The sequence below is a fragment of the Elephas maximus genome, chromosome 1 (genome assembly GCF_024166365.1).
Source record: "Elephas maximus indicus isolate mEleMax1 chromosome 1, mEleMax1 primary haplotype, whole genome shotgun sequence".
Classification (NCBI taxonomy): Eukaryota; Metazoa; Chordata; class Mammalia; order Proboscidea; family Elephantidae; genus Elephas; species Elephas maximus.
The window spans coordinates 126,236,794-126,263,969 of NC_064819.1; the positions used below are offsets into that span (position 1 = coordinate 126,236,794).

General features: G+C 39.8%; 1 protein-coding gene and 1 long non-coding RNA gene across 6 annotated transcripts in view; one reads left to right on the plus strand and one right to left on the minus strand.

Annotated features, from left to right (window-relative positions):
- Positions 1-14,341, minus strand: part of LOC126082508 (uncharacterized) — a 52,521-nt gene extending 38,180 nt beyond the window's left edge. For both annotated transcript variants that reach the window (XR_007518574.1, XR_007518575.1), the window contains exon 1: positions 14,192-14,341. This is a non-coding gene — a long non-coding RNA (uncharacterized LOC126082508). The remainder of the gene's footprint in view (positions 1-14,191) is intronic.
- Positions 14,342-14,358: 17 nt separating this feature from the next.
- PHF3 (PHD finger protein 3) overlaps positions 14,359-27,176 on the plus strand; it is a 97,178-nt gene continuing 84,360 nt past the window's right edge. The window contains exons 1-2 of one of the 4 annotated variants that reach the window (XM_049894965.1): positions 14,359-14,757; positions 25,031-25,299. In XM_049894965.1, the coding sequence (XP_049750922.1) occupies positions 25,056-25,299 (244 nt within the window). In that variant the 5' untranslated portion in view covers positions 14,359-14,757; positions 25,031-25,055. Of the gene's footprint in view, positions 14,758-15,479; positions 15,626-25,030; positions 25,300-27,176 lie in introns of those variants that run through there. The other 3 variants (XM_049894960.1, XM_049894975.1, XM_049894970.1) reach the window with 3 other exon arrangements.

Here is a 27,176-nt window from a genome sequence, read left to right on the forward strand (position 1 = left end):
CCGAGCCATCACTGGGAAACTTGTTTTTCCAGAAAATCCGCTGACTGGGACACTGGCTCCAGGCCCCAAAAACAGTCGCTGCTTCCCCGTATTTGTTCGTTTTCCGTCTCTAAATCTGTGTTTGTTGTTCAGGGTTCGTAGATTGTTATGTATGTGATCGATTCACTTGTTTTTCCAAGTCTTTGTTGCAAGAGGGATCCAAGGTAGCATCTACCTAGTCCGCCATCTTGGCCCCGCCCGGGTTTGGTTTTTTGATTTAATCGTTATAGAAGCAGATTGCCAGGTTTTTTTCTCTTGCAGAGCCACTGGTGGGTTCAAACCATAGATATTTTGGCTAGCAGCTGGGCACTTAACAATGTGCCACCAGGACTCCTTAAAGATAAATATATAAACATTAATTCTCATAAAGTTTATCATTTTTCATCAGTTCATTGAGTTCACTGAGAAAATAAAGAAGTAACTCCAACTTGTATGTGTGTGCAACCACTATCACTATTTCCAAAAATTTCCATTACCCCAACAGAAACTCTGTACCCATGAAGCAGTAACTTCCCATTCTTCCCTCTCTCCAACCCCTGGTAATCTCTAATCTACTTTCTGTCTCTATGCATTTACCTGTTGTAGATACTTCATATAAAAAAAAAAAAATCCAAACCCGTTGCCATCAAGTCCATTCTGACTCATAGCGACCCTATATGATAGAGTAGAACTGGCCCATAGAGTTTTCAAGTGTTACCGGAATAAGGTTCTTACCTCTCACCAGTCAAGAATGAGCAGGTGAGGCAAGTAGTCTTCCACATGAGCAAAGCTTTATTGAAGAGGCTTGCAAGCGGAGACGAGGAGGGCCTAGAGGAACGCATACCCTCATCTCACAGAACAAAAGACAGGTCTGAGTTTTTAAAAGTTCCCAGGTAGGAAAGGACTCATGTTTATTCATAGACACAGGTGGGGATACGTTAACTAAGGTGCGCGTGCAGCAGCTTTTCAAGATGGTTCCCGTCCCGGAGGCCTCTTGGATTCGTAGCGGGACTTAGTATGGGGTCTCCTGTCTGTGCAGTCTCCCGCTCCCCAGCTTCGATTCCCCAGCTGGGGCTGTAGCCCCTCACTGCCCTTGGTGGACGGTCACACAGCTGTCACAGCTGGATGTCCTGTGCATGGCCCTGGGCCTGGTCTTCTCCAGCTGCTTCTGAAAGGCAACTTTAAAGAAGTTTGCAGGCTACCCTGCCCCATTGTTCTAGGGAATGGCTTTGTTTCTGTACCGCGTCCCATTTCTTGTTACTTTGCAGATTTGCAGGCCCCTGTTCGGTTCCTTGTCTTACCAAGTCTCTAGGTTCCACACTCAACCCATTACCTCCCTGACAGTATAGTCTGTTTCTCTTTTACTTGCTTCTCCTCTAACCACAGCAGCCTCTTTGCTATTTCCCAAACAGGCACCCTTCGATCTCAGGGCCTTTGCTCCCTGTCTTACAATGAGCACTTGGTAGATCTGAACTGCCGACCTTTTGGTTAGGAGCTGTAGCACTTAACCACTACACCACCAAGGTTTCCAAATATTTCATTTATGTGGGATCATATGATATTTGTCCTTTTGTGTGTAAAGATATTCAGAAACATCCTTTTAAAGCAGGGCACAAAGCTTTAGGTTATAGAATTATTTTTTAAAAAATGCATCAAAAATATTTAGGCTGGGGGGGGTAATTCTTTGCCTTAGTCAATTACTCCTGGAGAAGAGAGAAAGCTTAATCTCTTTAGTAGCAACATCACCATCAGCAGTACCTACATCAACAAATCTAGCTATAAATATATTTAGCTCCTCTAATGATCTCAGTTGAAAGTAAATTAAAAAACTCCAGTTTGATATTAATATCCCATGAGGAGTATTAATATCTAAGGTTGTTGCTTAGACATATTGCCTTAATCTGAAGCGGGTTTCACATGAGCTCAAAGTCTCTTCTTATTCTACCCCAACTTCTCTCACTCATGTTTGTTGTCTACTAAATCACTACTACCGTGTTTAGAAGGCCACTCTGACAATGTTGATGGCTGGACTGAAGATCATGTCTCTCATATTTACCAAGGCTACTGACCCTTGAAAATCCAACAAAACACCACATTTTTGGCAGGTGCCAAAGTCATCTATATCCTATTTCAGAAATGAGGGCATCTTAGTTTCCCAGTGCTGCTATAACACAAATAACACAAGGGCCAACCTCCAAAGGTATATTGTTAGCATACGAACAAGCAAATATCACAAGTTGTCAATGCCTGAGCCTAAGGAGCAGACTGTCTTGGAGGAAATCATGCAACCAGGCTCACTGGCTTCACTCTAAGTTATTATTAAAAACTTAAGTGGGCACCCTTTGATGTTGTTAGTTGTTGGCTATCAAGTTGATTTTGACTGATGACAACCCTGTGTGCAGAGTAGAACTGCTCCATAGGGTTTTCAAGGCAGATCAGCAGGGTGGGTGAATTCAAACCACCAACCTTTCAGCTAGCAGTACATCACTTGTACCACCCAACCAAAAAAAACCAAACCCAGTGCTGTCGAGTCGATTTCGACTCACAGTGACCCTATAGGACAGAGTAGAACTGCCCCATAGAGTTTCCAAGGAGCACCTGGCGGATTCAAACTGCCGACCCATTGGTTAGCAGCCATAGCACTTAACCACTATGCCACCACCACCCAGGGACTCCTAAGTGGGTACCCAACACTACCTAAAAAGCCTACTATATTTTTCTTGGTAAGCTGGCTTTTCCACTCTTGGAGACATCAACTTCACAGTTTCTCCTTTTTCCTCATATATTTCAAATTCTTTCTTTTGCTTAGTTTTACTCATTTGGAAAGAACTCCCTTATTGTGTCAACAACAAATCTAGTTTTAACAGTACAGATACCCACTCTTACCACCTGTTAAAATGAAGAATATCCTTATACTTATGTAAGGCTATCTTAGTTATCTAGTGCTGCTGTAATATAAATACCACAAGTGGATGGCTTTAACAAACAAATTTTATTTTCTTAAGGTTTAGGAGGCTAGAAGTCTGGATTCAGGGTGCGGGTTCTAGGCAAAGGCCCTTGTTCCTTGGTTCCTTGGTGATTTTCATGTGGTGTGGCATGTATCTTCTCCCATCTCTGTCTGTTCACTTGCTTTTTACTCTGTTTTACACCTCAAAAGAGATTGACTTAAGACATACCTTACACTAATACTCTCTCATTAACATAATAAAGAAAACTCATTCCCAAACAGGATTACAAACACAGATACAGAGGTTAGAACTTACCATACATATTTTTCGGAACATAATTCAATCCATCACAAAGGCCAACCTCCAAAGGTATATTGTTAGCATACAAACCAGCAAACTAAACACACACACTACTTTTCTTTGGGCATATAGACCACTGTGTCCTCCAGCAATTCCTCTATTTCTATGCTTCCCTTTATAATAAAACTTCTCAAAATAGCTGCTAACATGTTGTTTTCACATCTATTTTGTGATTACTACCCACTGTTTATTTTTCCATTTCCTTGGAGGGAGCTTTAGCTGCAGATTAGCTTCTCTTTTAATATTGAGCTTGGTACACTTCTTTTGTTTCTTGGTGTACATCTCTTTGGGTTTATCCTCCTTGGGGTTCTTTGAGCTTCTTAGATTCGTAGATTCATGCCTTTCATTAGATTGGGGAAATTTCCTGTCATTATTTTCTCAAATATTCTTTCTGTTTCTTTTTTCTGTCTCATCTCCTTCTGGAATTCCCATGATGCAGATACTAGGTCTCTGGTTGTTATCCCATAATTTCATTAAACTGTGTTCAGCTTTCGTGAGTCTCTGTTCTTGCTGCTCTTCAGTGTCTGCAATTTTAACTATTCTATCCTCTAATTCACTGATTCTTTCTTCTGCCTGATTAAATCTGTTGGTTAGTCCTTCTACTGTGTTCCTCATTTCAGTTACTGCCCCTTTCAGTTGCAGTATCTTTTCTGAGATCCTCATTCTGCTCTTACAGCTTTTATTTCTTTTAGTCATCCATATTTTCTATCAGTTCTTTAATTATGTTTAATGTTGTCGTATTATATTCACCCATTTTTTTCATTATTTGGTCATCCCTAGATGTGCTTTCACTCCCTATGTCATGTTCATTTGGATGGGCCATTGTTTCTCTGTCCTTTGCGTGTCTTGTGATTTTTTTGTTGGGGCACTGAAATTTTTGAAAGTGTTAACTTTCTCCGTTTTCCCCAGTATTTGGTATTTTTGCCTGCATTACTTCCTGTAAGAAACTCTTAGGTGGGCAGAGCCTTTGGTCTTTGCTTACCATTTCCTCTCCCTCTCTGTGACAGCTTCTGCTCCCTCCCTTGTTAACTGGGATTCAAAAGTTCCAGATCTCATTTTCAACTTTCATTCCCTCCCAAACACACCAGAAAACACACTGTGGTCTGTCTACCAGTGCACACCACTACTCAGGCGAAATATTATGTACTATTCAGGGGGCACAGTTCCCATCTCTGATATTACTTCCTTCCCTTCTCTGTTTCTGCAATCACATTTTTAGTCACAAAATCCACATTCAGCAAGCCCTTTTTGGGGCTGGGTGTTGCCTTCCAGTTTTGCCTGAGGTTTCCTTCTGTGGGTCCTGCTCGTATCTGAGCTGACATCAGGGGAAGCACTGGCAGACTTTCCCCATTTCAGGAGGAGGAGGGGCTGGCACTCTCCAGAAGGACCTCCGGAAGATGTCTTTTTGGTTTCAGAGCCCCAGTAGCCCTGTGGTGGTTGGGGGAGCAGTCTCCACCTAGGTGACCCCGCCTGTCTCTACTGTAGAGAACCTTCTGAAGGAGTTTGTATCGGTCCACCAGCCAACAGTTATTGGTTGGGGGAGGGGTAGTCACACTCCAAATGGACCCCCAGGGAGGTCTTCATTGTTGCTATTAGAGCCCATCCTGTAGTGTGCTGGCTGTGGGTATAGCCTCCACTCAAAATGCCTGCTTTCTAGCACACGGCAATCTCGGTCAGCAGTCCTCAGCACCTACTGTAGGAGGGAGCAGACAGACCCAAACTGACCCCCATGGAGGTCTGTCCTGTTGGTTTCAAAGGCCTGAGCTACAGGGTTCACTGGGAGGCAGGTAGAGTATTAAGTATGGGAGCAGATTCCACTGCAGGGGCCTTCTGTAGCAGTTTGCAACAGCCTGGCAGGCAACAATTACCATGTGGGGGAGGGGATGTCATCCTCTGGTCATATCTCCATCAGTTTCCCCAGAAGACTGCTGGCTGTGAGTGCAGCCTCCACCGAAGACTACTGCTTCCTAACACACAGCAGCCTCAGTCAGCAGTCCTCAGTGCCAACTGGAAGTGGGGGCAGACAAACCTTAACCGACCTTCTGGGAGGTTTATCCTGTTGGTTTCAGAGGCCAGAGCTATGGGATGCACAGACAGGCAGGAAGACTGCTGGCTATGGGAACAGACTCCACTGCAGCGCCCTTCAGTAGCAATTCACAGCAGGCTTGCAGACAACAGTGTTTGGGTGGAGGAGGGGCTGTCATGCTCCAAATGAACTTCCAGGGAGGTTTGCCTTGTTGGTGTTAGAGTCCTCCCTATAGTATGTTGGCTGTGGGTGTAGCCTCCACTAAAGCTGCCTTCTTCTTAGCACACAGCAGACTCAGTCAGTAGTCCTCCGCCCTGACCAGAACAGGGAGCAAATAGACCTGAGCTGACTCCCCAGGAGGTCTGTCCTGCCGGTTTCGGAGGCTTGAGCTACGGGGTATGCAAGGGGGCTGGCAGAGTGTTTTCTATGGAAGCAGACTTCCCCACATGGGCCTTCTGTAGCAATCTGCACTAGGCTTGCAGCTGACAATGTCCAGGTGGGGGAGACACTAGTACATTCCAAATGGACCCCCAGATATCTTGTTGCGATCAGAGCCTCCCAGAGTATGTTGGCTGGGGGTGTAGTCCACTCAAGAAGCCTGCTTCCTAATACACTGCAGCCTCAGTCAGCAGTCCTTAGTGCCAACCAGAAGGGGGACCAGGCAGCCCCAAACTGAATCCCCAGGGGGGCCTGTCCTGTTGATTTCAAAGGCCTGAGCTATGGGGTACACAGGGAGGCAGGTAGAGTGTTGGCTATGAGAGCAGATTCCACTGCAGGGGGCCTTCTGTAGCAATTCACAGTGGGGTTGCAGCCAACAGTGTTCAGGTGGGGGAGGTGCTGGCACACTCCAGATGGACTCCTGGGAAGGTTTGCCTTGTTGATTTTAGATAAGTTTGAGATCCTGTCTCTTGTACAGGCAGGGAGTATGGTAGTTAGGGAAACAGACTCTTTTTCTGGGACCACTTCCCTAATTCACACAGCTGGTGGCCTCCATGGCTGGAGGGAGGGGCAGGGACCATTGGAGAAGCAATTTTCCTACCTTATGCTACTCATTGTTGATTTGTTGATTCTTGCCTATGTGCAGTTCCCCACCACCTTCCTCTACTTCCTGATTCAGAGTCCCTCAAAGCCAAGTACCATTTCTTTGTATTTCTTGTGGTATCTGTGGGGTAGGATTGGAACTATGATTTGTTTATGCCACCATCTTCCCAGAATTCCCCCTTCCTTTGCTTTTTGTAGCAGGGCCATCTCTGTGAATTGCACATGTTTTGTCAGTCAGAGTCAAAAACTGTTCTCAATAACGTAAAATAAATTATAGGAAGAAAAGCTCAGCAAAGCACAACCTTTGCGAAACACAATTGTGAGAAGAGCAGGAGAAACCAGTGCCACAGAAGGTGTGCAGAATGATTTATGCAAATGCACACTAAGGGTTTGTAGTTCAGTTTTCCCAGAGCTAGCTTTCAGTAGTTGAGTGTGCAATGCCACGGAAAACACACACGAATGCATAAATACATCTATGTGTACTATAATGGGTTGTTTAAAGAAAAATATTTCAGAGCTAAATAACATTATAAAAAAGCAGTGCTGTGTGGGTTAATGTTAACTAGATACACCATGCAATGTGCTTCTTGCTGGGGACAAAGAAATGAAATTGCATTCCAGTCCTCCAAGAACTGAAATCTTAACAGGAAAGAGACCACTTAATAAGGTCTATAATACGAAGTGGGGAGTAAGCTGCTCTGCTGTAGGAGGGAGAGAGTTAGGACAATTTTCACAAAGGGGACGTTAGGGTGTGTGCCAGACAGTCGAGGAAGGGAAGTACTTTTCAGTAGAGGAAGCAGCATGCACAAAAGCATGGAAGAATGCAAATGTTAAAACATCTTCACTGAATTATGAGGAATCTGGTGACTGGACTATAGGGAGCAAAGAAATGATGCTAGAGATGAGCTTGAGATCACATTCTAGATAATTTTATAATCATGCTAAGGGATTAAAAAAAAAGAAAAAAAATTTTTTTTTTTTTTTTTTATTAGATATAGGATTATCCTGTAGTCAGTGTGGATCTTTTGAAAGGTCTTAAGAGGAAGACTAACATTACTAGACTAGCTTTGGCCTTTGAGAAAGATCATGTCCTGGCATGTGCAAAACGGGTTGAAGGGGATGTGACTAGATCGTAGTCTAGTCCCACCCAAAGTCCAGAGGAGAGGCAGATTCTAGAGATTTCCAAGAGGAATAATGGATGGGATTTGGCACCTACCTGTTTACTCAGTTATTCCAGTAGCTCAGTAACTACAAATAAAACTCTTTGCCGTGGAGTCTATCTAAGACTCACAGTGATACTACAAAACAGAGTAGAATTGCCCCATAGCATTTCCAAGGCTGTAATCTTTATGAAAGCAGACTGTCACATCTTTCTCCCATGGAGCAGCTGGTGGGTTTGAACTGCCAACCTCTTGGTTAGCAACCAAGCACTTAACCACTGTGCTACCAGGGCTCCTAACTCAGTAACTACTTTAACAGATGTTCTAAATATCCAGAAATAGGGAGTTGGTTAAATAAAGTATTGTACATTCATACAACAGAATGCCATGTAGCCTAAAATGTTGCTGCACAGCCATATAATTACCATGGAAAAATTTTCATCATATATTGTTGATTTTTAAAAAGCAAACTAAAAACTATATGATATAATCCAATTTTGTATAGAAATCTTTGCATACCAACCTATTATTTTCTCATAAATTTCTAGAAGTTGAATTTTAGAGTCAGAGGACTAAAAGTATAAAAATACATATATAGATGTGCATAAAATTTATTACACAGAAAAAGCGCTGTTAGGTATATACTACCATGATTATTGGACTTTTAGGTTGTTTTCAATTTCATGATATCCAAAGTGGTCGCACAATTTTACATTCACACCAGCAGTGTCTGAGGGTTCCAATTTCTTCACCTCCTTGCCAATGCCTGTTATTATCTGACTCTGATTCTAGCCATCCTAGTGAGTGTGAAGTGTTATTTTGTTTTGATTTTGATTTGCATTTTCTAATGACTAAATTAAAAAAATAATAATAATAATTTTTTTTTTTTTTTTTTAAATAATGTGGTGCATCTTTTCATGTATTTTTTTGGCCATTTGCATATTTCTTTGGAGAAACGTATTGAGATCCTGTTAGGGGCAATACTATGAGCAAAAACTTTAGGTTGAGAAACATTGTAGATGTATATAGGAAACAATAAGAAGTTAGGCATTGCTGGGTCATAAATTTTAAAGTACAGTTTAGGGAGAGAAATGGCTGAAGAGTAGGACAGGGACCAATCTCAAAGAGACTTGACTGCCATATTAGAACCATGGAGAGATTTAAAATAGGGAGATGGCACTGTCACTGAAGGAAACTCCAAGTTTTCTTTGTTAAAAGAGCTGTTTTTGTTTTTGCCACAATATGTCCAACCCAAATAATGAATCATTTGAAGTTCCCCAAAAAGTAGGTTCCTTGACGATTCTCTTCTTTTTTCCTGAAGGTATCTTCTCTGTTAAAAAAGCCTCACCCCCACTCCAGGCCAGGTAAAACATGAATACATGTCCTCTGTGCAAGGTGCTGTCAAAGCATACAGTGGCTGCATTGTAATTGCCCATTGGACCATCTTTTCCACTCTTCTGAGTTCCTTCGGGGCAGGGACAGTACCTTTTATTTCTGAACCCCACTGGCATTCATAATAGAATGGATAAAGAAACAAAACATATAAGTGACATTGTGGATTGACAGGGAGAGTGATGTAGACGGGAAGAAAGATAAATATGGATAGCTAATGATAAAGCTGGTTAAAAGTCTGGCATCCTGAATCTTTCTGTTCTCTTTTCCTGTGTGCAGTTATGCTTAATTACTTTTCTGTGGGGCCTTTCTAGCCATGGTCTTGTGACTCCCACACAGATGATTGGGAGTGAGTGTGCAAATAAGAAAATTGTGGCCCACTGAGGTGATTGGTCAGTTTTGCCTTAAAAGAGAGCCTATTCTGGAGCAGAGAGGAGAGCCCACCACCAGCAAAGCAGAAATCGACAGCAGAGACCTGCAGGAGATAGCACAGTGTGCTTCCTGGGCCCATGGAGCCAGAAAGCTGAGTGCCTCTGGACAGAGACTGAGAGCCAGGGGGAAGTCTACGCCTGACCCACAAATTTGGGACTTGCCAGCCTATACAACCAGGTGAGCCATTTCCTTTATATGGTTGGTGAGTTCTGTGAGATGTTGCAGTGACTTAGGGAACCCTCAAACGGGAGGGACAGTACTGAGGCTAGAGGGAGTAGCTGCCGTTGCAGATGATGGAGGGGTACAGCCGCTTGGAAAAGTTAGACACTTGGCACATCTTTAACCTCTGCTTTGTGGGAAACCAGGTTTTGCTGTTCCTTGTATACGAAGTGATTCGTTTACTGTACCATATAGTTGGTGAAGTCTGCAATGTCTTACACTGTGGCATGGTAAAGCTTTAGTTAATTCAGTTCCTATCTCCTGACCCAGCCTTTGCATGACTCCCTGCACTCTTGTATACTATCCAAATTATTCACCCTGGGGCATACAAATCCTTTTCACCCATTGTTTTATGCTGAAAGCCAGGTGACTGGAAGCTGTCTTTTCTGAGAAAGTTGGTAAAGAAGGAAGGGAACAAGCCTGCCAATATAAAAAGTGAAATGCTCTGGGCTAAACCTTCAGGTTCAATGATGACCTTTTAAGATGATGTTACCTATGCTTCCGTAAGGCTCTTAAACTACATATACAGAAGTGACACATAATTCGAATTTAGATGACCTACCGAAAAGTCGGCAGTTCAAACCCACCAGCCAATCCACAGTGTGGTAGCATGGCCCAGCAGTCTAAGGCACTGGATCAGTCTCTGCAGGGGTGTGGGTTTGAATCCCACCACTGCCAACTTTATTATAAATTGAATCCATCTAAGAACAGACTTTGCAGGTCTCAGTTGGAACAGCTGCCTGAGGCTGGTAAAAAAGGTATTTAATGTAAAGAAGGTATTTAATTCCCTGGTGGTGGAGTGGTTAAAGCAGTGGACTGTGGTTCGAAACCATCAGTGGCTCTGCAGGAGAAAGATGTGGCAGTCTGCTTACGTAGAGATTTACAGCCTTGGAAACCTTACAGGGTCGCTATGAGTTGAAATCAACTCAATTGCAGTGGGTTTGGTTATACAGGAAGGAGCCCTGGTAGTGTACTAGTTAAGAGCTCAGCTGCTAACCAAAAGGTCAGCAGTTCAAATCCACCAGCTGCTCCTTAGAAACCCTGTGGGGCAGTTCTACTCTGTCCTACAGGGTTGCTGAGTCAGAACCGACTTGATGGCATCTAACAACAAGAAACAGAAGTATGCTACAAATAACCTAAGTTGGCTTTGCAACTGCATGCTGTGATAAAAGAAAATGTTACAGCTAAATCTTTATAAACTGGCCCTGAGACATAGGTAAACTGTAATCAACCTCCCTTATCTCTGACCTTGAAGATACAACATATAGCTAATCTTTGACCTCAAAAAGAAGATGTAATATAGACACCACCTAGCCCTTAGCTTTGAGTCCAGATAAGAAAATTATATACAAATTTCAACTGGATTTCAACTCACTCAACAAGAGAAGGCAGAGGCAGAATACTTCTCCAAAGTCTGACACTCTCTGACTGAAGCCCTGCCAGAAATGAAGACTGAGGCTTTGCCTGCTGCCACTGACCTTGGACCCCAGCTATGAGAGACCTCTGCTGAGGGTGAGCCATTGGTCAAGCCTTCCTCCTGACACTACTTGTTAAATGTAAACACATGAAGTCTAAAGAGCTGGACTCTAACTATTGGACTAATCTTATATTGTCCTGATTCTTTGGTTCTAAGTGAATGTCTGTGGTCTTACATGCGTGCCTTCCCATGACTACCGTGCAATAAACTAAACGAGTTGATGCGTGATAAAGCTGAGCATTTCTTTACTTACTTTAGAATAAAATCCAACAAGACAGATGAGTTCAAGCTACTTTGTTATGATACCACATTTAAGAATAAAAACATTTAAATTTATTCTAAACATGAAAACTTGTATGTATAGAAAGTGCTTTACAAAGAAAACGCCATTAATTAAATTTAGTATCTTTATAAATTTTTTCTTTTTGAGAGTTAACTCAATTTCTTCCATCTTTACTCTAGTGAACTGATACTGTATGAACCAACATGTCAGTGATGTTTTTAGTCAATTACAAATGCATTGTTAGTTTTAGCCACTGTTAGTTGTTTTGTCTTGTTTTTCTACCAAATTTATTTTTCCTAATTTTAGGGTTTTCAATGTTACCACTACAATCTGATTTTCCAATAGGTCTTTTTAACTAAAACAGTGTCTGGTGTGCAGTTTTAGCCATTGCCAGTATTATTATGTTGGCTATTTCTTTCAGTGACCTTTTCATCAATTAGATAAAAGACGGATAACTCGTGTTTTTATCTGTAAGCAAAAAGTAAAGATCATTAATGGACAATGTAGATCTGGGTACTTGGTTGGTCCAAAATAACAGACTCGAAACATGCTTTATGGCGAGTTGCTACCTTTTTTTTGGATCAGAAATCTTTCTTTTTGTAAATGTGACAGGCTTATGTTTTTATATTTTCTTTTTATCTCCATTTTGTTTTTCCTTAAATTTACTAAAATTCTCTGAAAAGATAAGTTTTTCTCAGATATTTTAAGAGGATTGTCCATATAATGATTTTCCTTATCAAGCTCTACTCAATAGAATTTCTGCAGGGTTGCATTTCGTATGTAACAATGACTTTACACTTTCCTAACGCACTTTTCGAATTTTACATTGAGGTCCAGAAGATCAAACCTAAAGCTCGTTTTATTTTTTAAATTTATTCTGGACATCGCAAGTGAAAAAAACTTTTTTGACTACTCATTTCTATTTTTCATTCTTTAAAAAAACTATCTTTTTTCTTAAGAGATGTAGAACAAAATTTCTACAGACTGATAAATCAAGGCAGGAGGTGGGATTCTAGGATTTTGATAGAATCAGGACAATCCAAACCTCCTTTGTGAAAAGGCATTTGGTATTGGGAGTGCTTAAAAAACATCAGAAGACTGGAGGAAGGAAAGAACAGATCTTCACCACATGCCTGAGCTATTATTCTACCCTACACAGATCTCACTACGTGAACCATGCTTGGTGTGAGGCTTAAATCAAGAAACACAGGTTTTAAAAGAGAGCAGGCCCCACAATAACATGCTCAGGAGGTGCTGGCTATCATTCTTTAAATCATAAAAACCTAACCCTTTGCTGGGTGCCGCAGATAGAAGACACATTCCTATCCTTAAGTGGCTCATTTTGGTCAGGGCAACTGACAATCAACAATTACATCATAGTGCTTATTAAGGGCTGAGACAGGGGTCAGCCCAAGCTACTATAGAAGCACATAACCTACAGCAGTGTTCCCAAACTTTTTTGTCTTAAGACCTCTATTTGTTATGTGCCACTGAGTCGAATCTGACTCATAGCAACACTACAGGATAGAATAGAACTGCCCCATAGCCTTTTCTAAGCTGTAATCTTTACAGGAGGACATAGCCAGGTCTTTTCTCCCACAGGGCCACTGGTGGGTTTGAACCTCTGACCTTCTTTCCATTAACAGCTGAATACTTGGCCATGTGCCACCAGGACTCCTTAGGAGCTGAGGGACTCCCAAGAACTTGTTGTTTATATGGGCTATATCTTTTGATACTTAAAACCAAAAAAAAAAAACCCACAGTCAGTAGAGTCAATTCCAACTCACACTGGAATTGCTCCATGGGGTTTTCTTGACTGTAAACTTTACCCATCTCCAGGCCTTCTGCAGTGGCACTGGGAGAGTTTGAACTGCCAAACTTTGGATTAGTAGTTGAAAGAAAACTATTTATGCCACCTTTACCATCTTAAAAATTAAACCTGAGAAAAATTAAAAATATTAATTTATTTAAAAATAACAATAAAACCCATTACCTGTTACCATACTTATTTTGAAAAAAATACATATTTTGAACAAAATTTAATGAAAAGAGTGGCATTGTTTTAAACTTTAACAAACTTCTTTAATGTCCAGTTTAATAGATGGCTGGATTCTCATATCTATTTCTGCATTTAATTTGTTGCTTTGAAAGAAATACAACCAGAATGCTCTTTAGAAGCGAGGATGGTGAGACTTCTGTCCCTTACTTTGGAAATCAGGCAAGGCCAAAGGCTAGAAAAGGGCATCATGTTTGGTAGAGGACTAGCAAAAATGAGAGAAACCCTCAATGAGATGGACTGGCACAAACAACAATGGACTCAAACGTACCAGTGATCATGGAGATGGCACAGGACCTGGTAATATTTGGTTCTGTTACACATAAGGTCACCATGAGCTGGAGCTGACTCATGAGCAACTAACAACGACATATGCTGTTATGATTGAAGGATATGAAGAAAATTTGATCTCATACACATTAATTGGCAAAGGAATTGAGAATCCTTTGAACGGTCTTTGGGACCCCTCCAAGACATCTTCGGACCACACTTTGAGAATGGCTTAGACTTTGGAAAGGAAGAATGTTTCCTGGAGGAGGCATCCTGAAGTCCTGAAACAGACCAGATGTTTGGGAGTGTACTGACGGTGCAACGGGCTAATCTTGTGGCTTTTGTGCAGAGCTGTTAGGAGGCACGCTTATCTATCATTCTGAAAAAACACACCCTATTAATAAAAAAGTACATTGCGGGGCGGGAGAACAGCTTTGTCCATGAATATATTGGCTGTGAAGTCTTAGAGCTTATTACAGTCGAGAAAAAGCGATCACCTACTGTCTTACCCCCGCTCATCCACTATGTGAAAGCTGGAAGCACCCATGCTGTGTCTGGCGTCCTCAGAGAACCGGGAAGGGCGCGGAAGCACAGTGGAGCGTGGCGGGTCTGGCTCCGCGGGGGCGCGGCGCGGCGCGGCGCGGCCCGGCTCGGGAGGCCCCACAGCGCGCAGGCGCGCCGGCGGCGCAGGCCGCGGACCCCGGAACGGTAAACAGTGAGGTCACGTGACGCGGACCCGCTCCAGCCCCCGCCGCACGCCTATGGCTGCGGGGTCTCGCGCCGCCGCACGGTCCCCACGAGGCGAGCGACCCTCGGGCCCTGGGCGGCGGCGGCTGCAACGAGGACAAGGAGGGCGGCGCGGAAGCCAGGAATAGTGTCGTCAGCAGCAACCGCTCAGGCACGGGAGAAAAGGAGGCTGTGGCAGCGACGCCGACGTCCTGCGCGTACCCCCTCTCCGCGGCACCCACCGGGCCCCCCTTCCTCCTCCTCCTCCGCGGCGGCGGCGGCGGCGGCGGCGGCCACGGCCACCATCTTCCTCCTGCTGCCAGTGGTAGCGCTCGTCTGGCGGAGCTGGGTGAGTTGCGGCTCTGGCCGCGGCCAGGGAGACGGGCAATCCTCCCCTCCCCCAATCCCTTTCACACGCACAGCGCCTCCGCGGGACTCCCCACCCCTCCCGCGGCGGACACTCAGCTTCTTTATCCCGCGCAGAGGGGAAATCGCCTTTCGGGCCTCTTGCGCAACGTCCTCGGCCTTCTCTGGCCGCGCCTCCGCTGCCGGGGACCGTTTAGAGCGCGGGGTGTGGAGGGAGTCGAGGCGGCGCGGTCGTCAGGCGGAGAGGTCGGCCCGCGGCCTCTCCCCGGTCTCGGTTCCCGGGCCCTCGGCGGCGAGTGTGCCTCGCTACCGCCGCGCGGGCGCGCAGGCCTGGAGGCCAAGCGTGTGCTGCTGGAAGAGCCCGGGCCGCAGCCCTCCCGACCTGGCCCTTCGGGCCTCTTCTCTGTCGGGGGGCCCAGATATCAAGCATTGGGGCCCAGGGTCCGGGAAGAGGGGATTGGCCTTGGTCGCAAGGCTGAGGCCGGCCCCCGCGTTTGGAGAGGGGAGTTGGCGCTCCATCCATCCTCCTGCTACCGCGCGCTTTTGTGCTCGGGACTCAAACTGTCGACTCCTTTTGCATAGTTTGAAATGAGAAGCCTGGAATCTTGCTTTCCGAGAATACGTGTAATTTAATGAACCACTTGTCGATACGTGTGTGTTAATGGTGCTAAATAACTGATCACCTGACACCGTGGGGGTGGGGGGGTGGGGAAGGAAGGCGAGAAAGGGAGAGAATGTTGGTACCGCGTACAGTCCAGCGTCGCTTCTTTCCCCAGAAATGTGTTGCCTGGTCAGATGACCTTTCCCATCTTTGGATTTTTAAAATGCCATTTTCCAGAGACTTATTCGAGGTAATTTTCATGTGTGATTATTGGTGCTGTTGAGGAATCATTCGTAGACTGTGATCATGGATAGTCACTAATGTAAGTGGCAGCAATGCCACGTTATCTGCATAATTCTAATTTTTCATTACATGTGGAGGTATTTTAAAAAGAAACATCGATAATTGAGCCATCCCCAAATACGAACCTTACAACCTTGTTTTAAGTTAAAATAGTTAAAAAAAATTCAGTGAACTACTTTCAGAATATTTAAATAGGACATTTTCTGTTTAGTTACTATTTTGGAGTTGAACTTGTCTTTTTCCGAACTGGTTGGTTGAGATACTCCAAAGCTATGCCTGCCTTTTCACTCATTTTCTACCCTTTTTTTTTTTTTTTTTTAAACTCTTGATCGAAGTGTGTGGTATTGTGAAAATGTAGGAGATTTTGTGTTTGTGTTAGGGAAGAGAGATGTGAGTCAAAGAACCGGGAAATCTTTGAAACATTTTTCTGTTTTTGAGTTTAATCTTTATTCTAGTACAAAAGGTGTGTAAAGATCGCTTTTATTTAAATTGTCATTTTAAATATTTGCTACCACTTAGACCGTTTATTATTATTTTCTTTCTATTGTGTTTACTGACCTTATATTACCGTAATGATGGGTGTTGCCTCCATCATAACCATCATTATTATTTTCAAATACGTACTCCATTTTCTGATAATAGTAACCAAACTAAAGGGAGGGGAGGATGGGCTTTTAGGAGCTATTAATTACTCTAAGCCACACACAATTCCTTAGCGGCAGAAAGACTTTGTGCTCTGTTGAAGTACGGGCAATTTTTAAGTATGCAGAATCACAATCTTAGATTTCAAGCTTTACTTGATAACCTTAACTGTGACTCAAAAGGACAACAGATGAGTTAGTGATGGGATCAAAATTTTCCCCTGTGCTATGCATGCTTTATAGGTCCATTTATTGAAGAGCATAAAAATGTGATTTATGACACTTTTTGCATCCTACTTTGGGAGAGTGGTGATCTCCCTTATGTATCATACTGAATTTAGTTATGCATTCTGTGTTCTTGGGACAGGACTCAGATTACTATGCTGATCCTTTGGTATACTCATCCGTTGCATGTTTATATAGGTTAAATCTAAAAAAAGAGAAGCTGTCTGTAAATTTGAGGAATAGGTTTTGTCAAATGCAAATTTTAGATTAAAAAATTGAAGGAAATTATTTTCATAATTTAAAATCATTATTACAGTTTAAATTATATTGAATATTGGAATCAGCTAGGAAAGGTTGATAATCTTTTTGATTTAACACAGTATCTTATTAATAAAACTGTATCACCGATAAAAGTTTGTAAGGCAGCAAGTGACAACTTGGATTACTGCAAAATTATCTTAAGAGCTTAGATATGGGGCATACTTAGAAACAGTGCTGAATGTAAATTATTATTACAGTCCTTTTTGGGGTAAAAAAATGGGGGCTTGGGGTTATTAAAACAGGTAATCTTACTGTCCTTGACAGGGTAATAATACTCTCTTCGCCCTTCTGATATATTTTGCTCAGTTAAATGTGTGCTTTTTTCCCCCTAACACAGACTAAGTTCTGTTTTAAATTCTTGTGAAATCCTTTTATTATTTTTTCTGGAGATAAGATCTTTTCTATTTTTTAATTACATTATGAGGTTTACTGATGAGCATCTCATATTTGTGGATTGCCTGTAACTACTTCACCACACAGTGAAGTGCGTGTTCGTTCATTGACTTTTCAGGAATCCTTTCTGACAAATGGCTGAATTTCTTTCTTTTCTGGGACAGTATATCTTGGGCTCTATTTCTCTGTTAACTTCTTACACTCCCTTTAAGGGTCCTGGAGTACCTTTTTCAGAAGCAGAGACATCTTTTAACTGCAGGAACGGCTTGATAAACTCTTACGTGTTTATGATACTGTTGAATTTTTGAAAACAGTAAAAATTCTCCTTTAATAATTGCCCTTTGATTACAAATGGAAAAGTACTGAGATTATTGATTTGATTCAAAGATAATTGAGTCTGGTGCTGTTTTCTGTTTTCAAGGAATTGTAGTCTACATGAGGAAACAATAGGCAAAGGCATATTAAGTCAGTATATTAGTGTTGAAAGGTAGTTTAAGAGTTAACGAAAGGCTATATATGAAGAATTGACAAGTGTGTGGACTAGACTATTAATACAATGTATTGTGTATTTAATTTAGACCATGTTTTTAAAGGTCAGAGAATTGAAAGTTTTATGACCATTTGTACAGTGAAGAGATCAAGAGAAATAGAATAGTCAAGTAACATAAACATTTCAGATATTCAGAAGTTTTAATCTGTTGGTGTAAAAAATAGTCTAACTTTATTGGATAAAGTTTTGAATGTTATACTAGATTGTGCAGAAAGACTAAACTTAATAGTTTTAATTCACTCATAATTTGTTTGAGCTGACCACATGAAAACATTCTAAAAATTGTAGACTATGAAAATAATTGCAAGGTTTGTAGTTGATAACTTCCCTTTCCTCCAAATGATGTTGCTCATACATATTGAGGATAGTCTTTTAAAAAAAAAAAGTGGAACGTGGCTAAATGCATATTTTCTGCTTTATATTGGAAGAAAAGTTAGTCACTTTTGTTTCCAATTTTTTTGAAAGAGTTTACCAATGATATACTAAGTCTATAAAAATTAAACATGTGTCATGCAAGTAGAGCGCATAAGGTACGATAGTTTAAAAAGTTCAGGTTCAGGAGTCACACTGCTTGGGTCCAAATTTGCTCTGCTCTAAACTGGACGTGTGACCTTGTGCAAATGACTTATTCATCTGGGCCTTTGTCTATTGGTAAAAGAGCAATGATAATTGAACCTACCTCACAGGGCTGTTTTGAGGAACTAATGAGAATAATGTGTACGGCCTGTATGGGGCCTGACACATGTTTGCACTCAGCACATGTTAGCTCGGACCTTTATTACCTAGGCCAGGGTTTTAATGAGGTAATTCTGTGGTTTAATCCAAACTTCTAATGCTTCCCTAATGTCAGCAGATTATAGCTGTAAATTTTGAAGTTAACTATTTCTTACTACTGTTGGCTAGTGTAATGCTGCTTTTGCCAGTTTCAACTTGTACTTGAATAGTCCTTTTTCTAGATTCTTAAGTCTGCTGTGGTCTTACCTTTGTACAGCAGACACCTTGGTATCTTATATATTCTTTTTACCTGATAAATTCAGAAAAGAAGTTATGATCCATGCTGCTTTTATGAAGTCCTGGCAGTAGATTCTGAGTAATGAAACTGGACCAAAATTCAAAATGGGTGTGTAGATCACATAATTGAGCAGGTTGCATTAGTTTATAAAATTGTGTTTTGTAGAATTGTGTCATTTAGTGCTTGATGTCATACAGAGCTGATTTGTGTCCTGGCTCTGTCACTTACTTATTCTGTAACATTGGGTGTAACTTCATTAAGCCTTAGCCACTGTTTTGTAAATTGAGAAGAATACTATGTGGCTAATTGTGTGCTCGTGAGGATTAAATAATATATGCAATTTCAGATGTTTAGTGCAGTGTCTGACACATAATAAACATTTAATGAATTTGAGTTTATAGAAAGATAATGTAGGATAGTGATAAGCACATTGGCTCTCAAATGAGATTTTCTGGGTCCAAGATTCAGCTCTACCACTTACTATAGCAAGAAATTTAATCTCTGTGTATTCCAATTGCATTTTTTGTATAATGGGGATTATAGGGTTGTTAGGAAGATTAAGGAGTCCTTAGGTGGTACAAGAGGTTAAGCTCTCAGTTGTTAACTAAAAAGTTAGCAGTTCATATCCACCCGGAGGTGCCTCGGAAGAAAGGCCCGGTGATGTAGTTCTGAAAGTTCAGTGCCACTGAAAATCCTATGGCCCACAGTTCTATGTGAGACACATGGGATAGCCGTGAATTGGAGTCAGCTGGTTGGTTGGGAGGTATAAATGCTTAATAGTCTCAGCTGCTAACTGTAAAATTGGAGGGTCAAGTCTACCCAGAGGTACCTCAGAAGAAAGGCCTGGAGATCTGTAACATAAGCCATTGAAAACCCCATGGAGCACAGTTTTACTCTGACATACATGGGATCCTCATGAGTTGCTCTTGACTTGATGGCAACTGGTTTTTTTGAAGATTAAATGAATTAATAAATGTAGAGCAGGGTTTCTCACTGTCGGCAGATGATTGTTTGTTCTGGGGCTGTCCTAATGTACCGTGTTTAGCAATGTACCTGCACTCTACTCATTGGATACAGTAGCAACCTATTTAGTGTGACCAAAAAAAAAAAAGTGTCTCTAGGCATTGCCAAATGTCCTGAGGGTGGGGGGAAATTGCCCTTGGTTGAGAACTACTGATACAAAGCATGTAGAATAGAGCTTGACATTGAGTTAGAGCGCAATGAGTTTTTTACATTTTATTATGCCTGGATTACCACCCCCCCCCCCCCGCCCCGTCCATTTAAGTTTCGCTCAAATGTTGCCTAGAGGGGCCTTCATGTACAGGGGAGCCCTGGTGGCGCAGTGATTAAGAGGTTGGCTGCTAACCAAAAAGGTCAGCAGTTTGAATCCACCAGCCACTCCTTGGAAAACCTATGGGACGTTTGTACTCTGTAGGGTCACTGTGAGTCAGAATCAACTCAACGGCAATGGGTTTGTTTTTTTTTGGTTCATATACAGAATGCATCTCCCCCCAATCACTATCAGTATTACTTTGTTTAGTTTTTCTTCACAGATTTTATTATCTCTATAAAATATAGAATCTCTTTAAAAATAGTGTTTATAAAATATAATCCCGTTTGTCTTCCTCACCTCCCCATACACATAGACACAAGAACGTAGACTACACAAGGCAGAGCTTCATCGTGGGATAACCTATTATGGCCTTATTACAGCTTTAGTGATTTGTTGGACTTACATTTGTTATTTTTAAAAAGGAAACAAGCGATAAAATATATAGTTTTGCTTCGAATATGCGTTTGGAAAGTTGGGATAGGCAATTTTTATTTACCGTTAGTTTAAAGTGGGGTTTTAAAGAAGTATATGTATGTATATACATATATATTTTTGCTGTTGATGGTTTCTAAATTTCATTTATTTTGCATGCCATTCATACTCGAAACACTTAGAAAATAATATATGCTGGTTTAATTAATGTTTTGTCAATATAATTTGACTACAGTATGATTTTCTGAGAGTTCAGATGAAACAAACATTTTAAGGCAGGAAACATTTTTGGACTTAGGTTAAATTTTATTCTCAATGGTAGTACTAATAGTTTTTTAAATTGTATTCTGAATCCTTATAAATGGCCCAAGAGGACCAAACTCTGCCATTCATAATTAGCACATGCTGTTCTCTTGGCCTGCGGTGTCCTCTGCGTCTTTATGATTCAGCTCACACATCACCTGCTTAGCCATTCTTGGCCTCCTGAGTTTCACCTTCCTTTGTGATACTATAGGTGCTATTTGTAGCCCTTCAGCTTGGCATTTTCACACTTTGTTTTGATGTCTACGTGTTCTGTGTGTTTGTATATGTGTATTCTGTGTAGGATTGTAAATTCGTCGGATCTGAGACTGGCATTTGTTTCCCTGGTACTATAATAGTGCTTTGTAGTAGATGTTTGATAAATGTAAGTGAGCGATTTTCAATTCAGCAGATTATCCAGTTCTGTGATTTAGCTGGAAACATTTTACTGTCTATAAACATGAGATGTGACTCTAAACCCAGAAATAATTTCGGATTTCAGCATATATGTGTTCCCAAATTCTTAATATTGATTTGATTGGATTTATACATATGATTATACTTATGATTAGCCATTTAAAATGAACCCTAGGTAGGCTTGATAAGTTTTAATTATTACGTTTATAATGCCAAATAAATGTTAGGAAGGATTTAACTAAAATTTCAATGTAAGAACCAGGAATTTGTTCAAATCAGGCCGTCTGTATAGTTAACAAAGATACTGAATCAGCCCTTAATTTTTCCCCTTAATTAGATCTGAGTATATTTGTCCATCCATGTTGCTAGGTATCACAAGACATTCTATTTAAGATTAGTGTTCTTTTTGTTACAAAAAAACAAAAACTTTTTGTTTTGGAATAATTTTAGATTTACAGAAAAGTTGCTTAGAGAGTACAGAGAATTCCTATACACCCTTCACCGAGTTTTCCTGATTGTTAATATCAGTGGCACCTAACAACAACAACAAAACATCTGACATAATTTTAGTTCCTTTATCAAAAAGAAAAGATTAACATTAGTACATTACTGTTAACTAAACTGCAGACTTTATTTTGATTCTACCAGGTTTTTTTGTTTTTTTTTTTTCTACTTATGCCCTTTTCTGTTCCAGGATCCAATACAGGATACCACCTTGCATTTGGTAGACTAGTGTTTAAGTGAGTTGATATTTCTGTGACTGATGGAACATTTGCTTTCCAAATTAGGATGGAGAGATTTTATTATTTTACTTTTGACCTTGAGTACTGTTTTTAAAAAAATACTTTGTACCTTCAATAAATGTTACTGTCAGGATAGTCTTGGATGGCTGTATACTGTCATTGTTGGCATTCTTCCTTTGGAATTTCCCCCAGAGCCAGTTGGAACCACATATGAAAAATCAGTCTTAATTTATAACGAATTCTCTTAAACCTATCCTACAAGTACTAGTCTTGTGATGTATCTTTTGGAAATCATCTTTGGACCCATAAATTTGGGATGCTTTATACTCTGTCCTGTCTTGGAAGATTCCCAGTCTCACTGATTCTGTTAAAGGTGTTTGACACAATGGCAGCTGCTTAGTAAACATTTGTTAACTAAGTAAAAGTTTAAAAAAAGAAGTGACTTTGTTAATTAAATACCCAGTCTTTATATACATTTCATAATCATGGAAGGCTTTTTCCAGACAGTGCCTATTTAAATCAAGGGGAACACCCTTTAAGTCACCCTTTAACACCAGTTTTGACTAAAAAACAGTACTGGAAGGTTTGATTCACTCATTTTGTTTTCACGAATAGCAATATCATTGAAAAAAATCACTTACCTAGATAGCTACTTAGAATGGGCAGGTCTTCACTGCTTTGTGATCCCGATTTGTGTGGTTGTAACTTCTGAACGATCTGTATGTCCTCACCGCTTGAAAACACGGTGAGTGATGCAGCAGTAAGATGCACCCAGTGAAGTTTGTAGAATTTACCAACCTCATGTTGCTATGGGAATGTGTGCATTTTCATTAGCTTCTGGATACCATTTTTCTGAGAAGATTAGCCAAGTTAGCTGTTTGTTCCTAGACCTGGAATTACCTTTTTTTTTTTTTTTTTCCCTCCTTTTTGATTCCTCTGGGAAAAGAGGTTACTAATTGGGATATAACACTGAATAGGAGGTAGCTTTTGCTGGCAGTAAAGTTTAGATTTCAGCATATTCAGATAAATTAAGCTGTTGGTAGTTCTGTCTACTTAATTTTGTAAACATTTAGTAAAATTTTTTTTTGGTAAATTTCTCTTAATTACTGTAATTTACTAGTTTTTTTGGAACCTAAAACCTTTAGTGGAAGTAGTGAAAAAAAGAACACAACAAAACCCAAAACATGTGCCATTGAGTAGATTCAGCTGTGGAAGTATTGGTGGTATCTAGGCATTAAGATCAGATGTCTGTAAGGAATTAAATCTTAAGGAGCTTGTCCTGACTCTTCAGCATTGCTAATTGTAATTTGCTGTTAATGTTGCTCTTAGGAAATGCATGCAAAATAATCAGCAAGTGAATAAAACAGCTACCATTTTATTTAAAGGTTTATTAGTATTTCATTATACCTTAATTGTTAAACTTGAGGAGTGGTATTGAAACGCTTCTGATACCATTCAGAAGGGGATTAACTGTTGTGAGAGGAAATTTTCTTTTTTGTTTTTCAATTGAAGTATAATAAATTGCATTCATTTAATAAGAGCAGCTTGATGAATCAAGATTTAGAACATTTCCATCAGCCCTAAATTATCCTCCTGCCCTTTGCAGTTCATTCCTCTCTTATCCTTGGCTCAAGGCAATCACTGATAATGTGGAAAATTACTTTTTTTTTTGGAAAGTTACTTTTAAAGAAGAGGCTCTAAAGAGTCAAATCTTCCCAGCTCCTTAGCTCACTTTAAAAGGGTAATAATTATGGGCATGGGCTGGGGAGCCTGAAACCTATGTTTGAATCTTGGATCTGTTTTGTGATCTTGTGGAAGGCATTTAAATTTCAACTCTTTTAAGTGTATTTTTTTCTTGGTAAAGCAAGTATAATGATAGAGCCTATTTATTAACAACAACAACAAAAAAAAAACCCTTATTTATTATTGGGGGCTAAATGATATAAAAGAAGCCCTGGTGGGCTAGTGGTTAAACACTCAGCTTCTAATTGAAAGGTCAGAGGTTTGGCAGTCTGCTTGCCTAAAGATTTACACTTGAAAACCCTATGGGGTAGTTTTACTCTGTCCTACAGTGTCACTGGGAGTCGTAATGGGCTCAACAGCAATTTGAGGGGGGGGCGTTTAATGGTATAAGTATAAGCAAAATACTTATTAGCATAGTGCCGGCATATAATATATACTCAATAGACGGTAGAGCATCTTTGAACTTCCCCTTCCCCCGTTTTTATAAGCAAAAGAATTGAAGGCCAGTTTCTTTGAAAAAATTTTGGTAGATAAATGGGCATTAATACTGTTTTGCATTTTAGCAACACTGGTAACCATTACAGTTTTAAAAATTGTGTATGCACACCTTGTGTGCTTGTGTAGTTTTTTTGTTGTTGTTCTGGTTTGTTGAGTTTAATAAGCTGCTTTCCATTTTCTTCCCCCACCCCCCAAAAAACCCTTTCTGTGTCTATATAATATCTTTCTTTAAATAATTTAAATGCTTTGTAAATAAAACAAGGCTGCTTAACAGTTTTAATAGGTATGGGACAATAACTTAAATGATTTGATTCTTAGCTCTTTTATATGGACTTACTGTAAAAGAAATGTCTAATTTTTAATTTATGAAAAGGTTACGGTTAAAAACATGATTTTTATGGTTTAAACCATGTATTTCTTTCAAATGTGTTAAATTAGTGGCCGATATACAAAGTTTTTTTTTTTCTTTTTTTCCTTAAAAATAATGAAGCAAGTAAACATTTAATAGGATTTCTGGTAAAATGATATTCTACATGCATTATAAAGAAACATTATTTAGTAAGGATTTGTTTTACATTTCCAAATGTATTTTCTAAAAACTGAGGAATTTTTTTTTTTTTAATCAGACATTCAGAAATACCTTAAGTGTGTTCTTAGACTCAAAGGTATTAAAAATAATTTGGTTTTAGGTGATTTTCAATTGATAGCTTTATTTCTTATGGTATTTTTTTTGTCTTTCTATAGGGCTGAAAGACACACAGAAGTCTTCATGGATATAGTTGATACATTTAATCATTTAATTCCTACTGAACACTTAGATGATGCCCTATTTCTAGGATCCAACCTGGAGAATGAAGTCTGTGAGGATTTTAGTACAAGTCAAAATGTCTTAGAGGACTCGCTGAAGAACATGCTCAGCGATAAGGATCCTATGCTAGGATCTGCAAGTAACCAGTTCTGTTTGCCTGTTTTGGATAGCAATGATCCCAATTTCCAGATGCCTTGTTCAACAGGTAATTCTTACTTTTTTTTTTTTTTAGTCTGCAATTTAAAATAAAAGGAATTTTCAGCAGCCTTTTTTTTTTTTTTTTTTTAAAGTGATGATAAGGATAGTAAATTTAGGGTCTTCCCTTTGAGTTTAGTACTGCTTTTCTAGGCATCAGAATTAGAATTTGAACTAAATTTTCTTCCAGGGAGTGTAGCAGTATCCTCAAGGATGTTATAGGTAGGATTTAAGAATGTTATAGGCAGGATGACCACATAATTTATTATCTGAAATGAGACACTTTGAGAATTAAAGGGGTGCTGTTAATAATTATGGTTGACAATGAGTATAAATTGGGACTCTTCCTGGCAAATAGGGATTGCCTGGCAAATTGGGACATGTTGTCACTCTAGGTAGAGGCCTATCTCTAGTCAAGGGAGAAGGATGAATTGTGTGATTGACACTTTCTTAGTGTCCCTCCCAGCTCTTTCCATTTATGTATTGTTTGATGCCATTCCAGATCCTTTGGTATTTCATTACATGTATCTCAAAACCCAGACAAATAACTCTAGACCTGTGCTGTCCAGTACAGTAATCACTAACCACATATCACTGTTGAGTGCTTAAAATGTGGCTAATCCAAGTTGAGATATGCTATAAAATGCACGTTGGATTTTGAAAACTTATTATAAAAAAAAGAATGTAAACTTTTACCAATTTAAAAAATGTTGATTACCTATTGAAATGATATTTTGGATATATTTGGTAAAATAAAATCTTTTCTTTTTACCTGTTTTAAAGTAGTTACTTGAAAATTTTGAATTACGTGTGGCTTACATCATATTTCCATTGGACAGCTGTATTCTGGGATCTATAGTTGAAGCAGCTAAAAGACTGGGAATAGTAACTTTTTGTAGGACTAAATGAGTTTTAATGAGAAGTTATTTTGGAGTTATATTAATAAGTGGAACAACAGGTAGGTTTTCTTTTATAAGGCAAAGAAAAATTACTGCAAGCTTTGGGGCAATTAGCTATTTCGTAAACTAAAATTAGATAAAGGAAAATCAATTTCACATAGAGGAGTAAGGCTTTCCCCCACTGTTCCCTAGAGTAGTTCACAGGTTTATGTGCTGTTGATCTGTTTTTTCAATGATTCTAGACTTGTCTTGCTCTACAGTTTTTCACTGTATTTTCCATTTCCTTTTAATACTTTCTACCTAATATTTTAAATTTAATATAGTAATACTTAAAGTTTGAAATAGGTGGTCTGCTGTTCACCCCTAAATTTGTCAGATTATTGTACCTGAAGACCTCAACACTTTGGCTACTAGGAATTCTTTTCATTATAACAGCTTCTTAACATTGAGGTCTTTTGAATTGCTTGCTAATGATATATCTTTGAATTATATACATTGTGTTGTGTTACTGCGTAGGTTTACATTGTTTTTGTTGTATTCTAAATGTTTTGAAGTTTTTTAAATTTTGTTTTATGTATGCATTGTTCAAGTTTTTGACTTTGGTGCCTGTGTCAGTACAGTAGATATATTTTTTATTGCTAAGCACTTTTGATAGTTTTAGGTTATATGCACAGTTGCCTGGTTTAGTACAAATTCAAAATTCAACATAACACTTATCGAATACTTACGTGCTTGCTGTTGGAAATACAGTTATCCTCAAGGATGTTAGACTGGGCCTAGCATTGGCCCGTTATGTGTCATCCCATTAGACTTCTTATAAAATTCCAGCCCTTTAGTAATTACAGTATTCCTGCCTGCTGTGTGTTTTTTTTTTTTTAATAATTGATTTCTCTTAGTATGAAAGGTTTTTATTAATGTGAAAAATCTCTTCAGTTTTGGTGAAGATTTCTTTTGCCAATAGAAGACTTAGAGCACCTTTACTGAAATA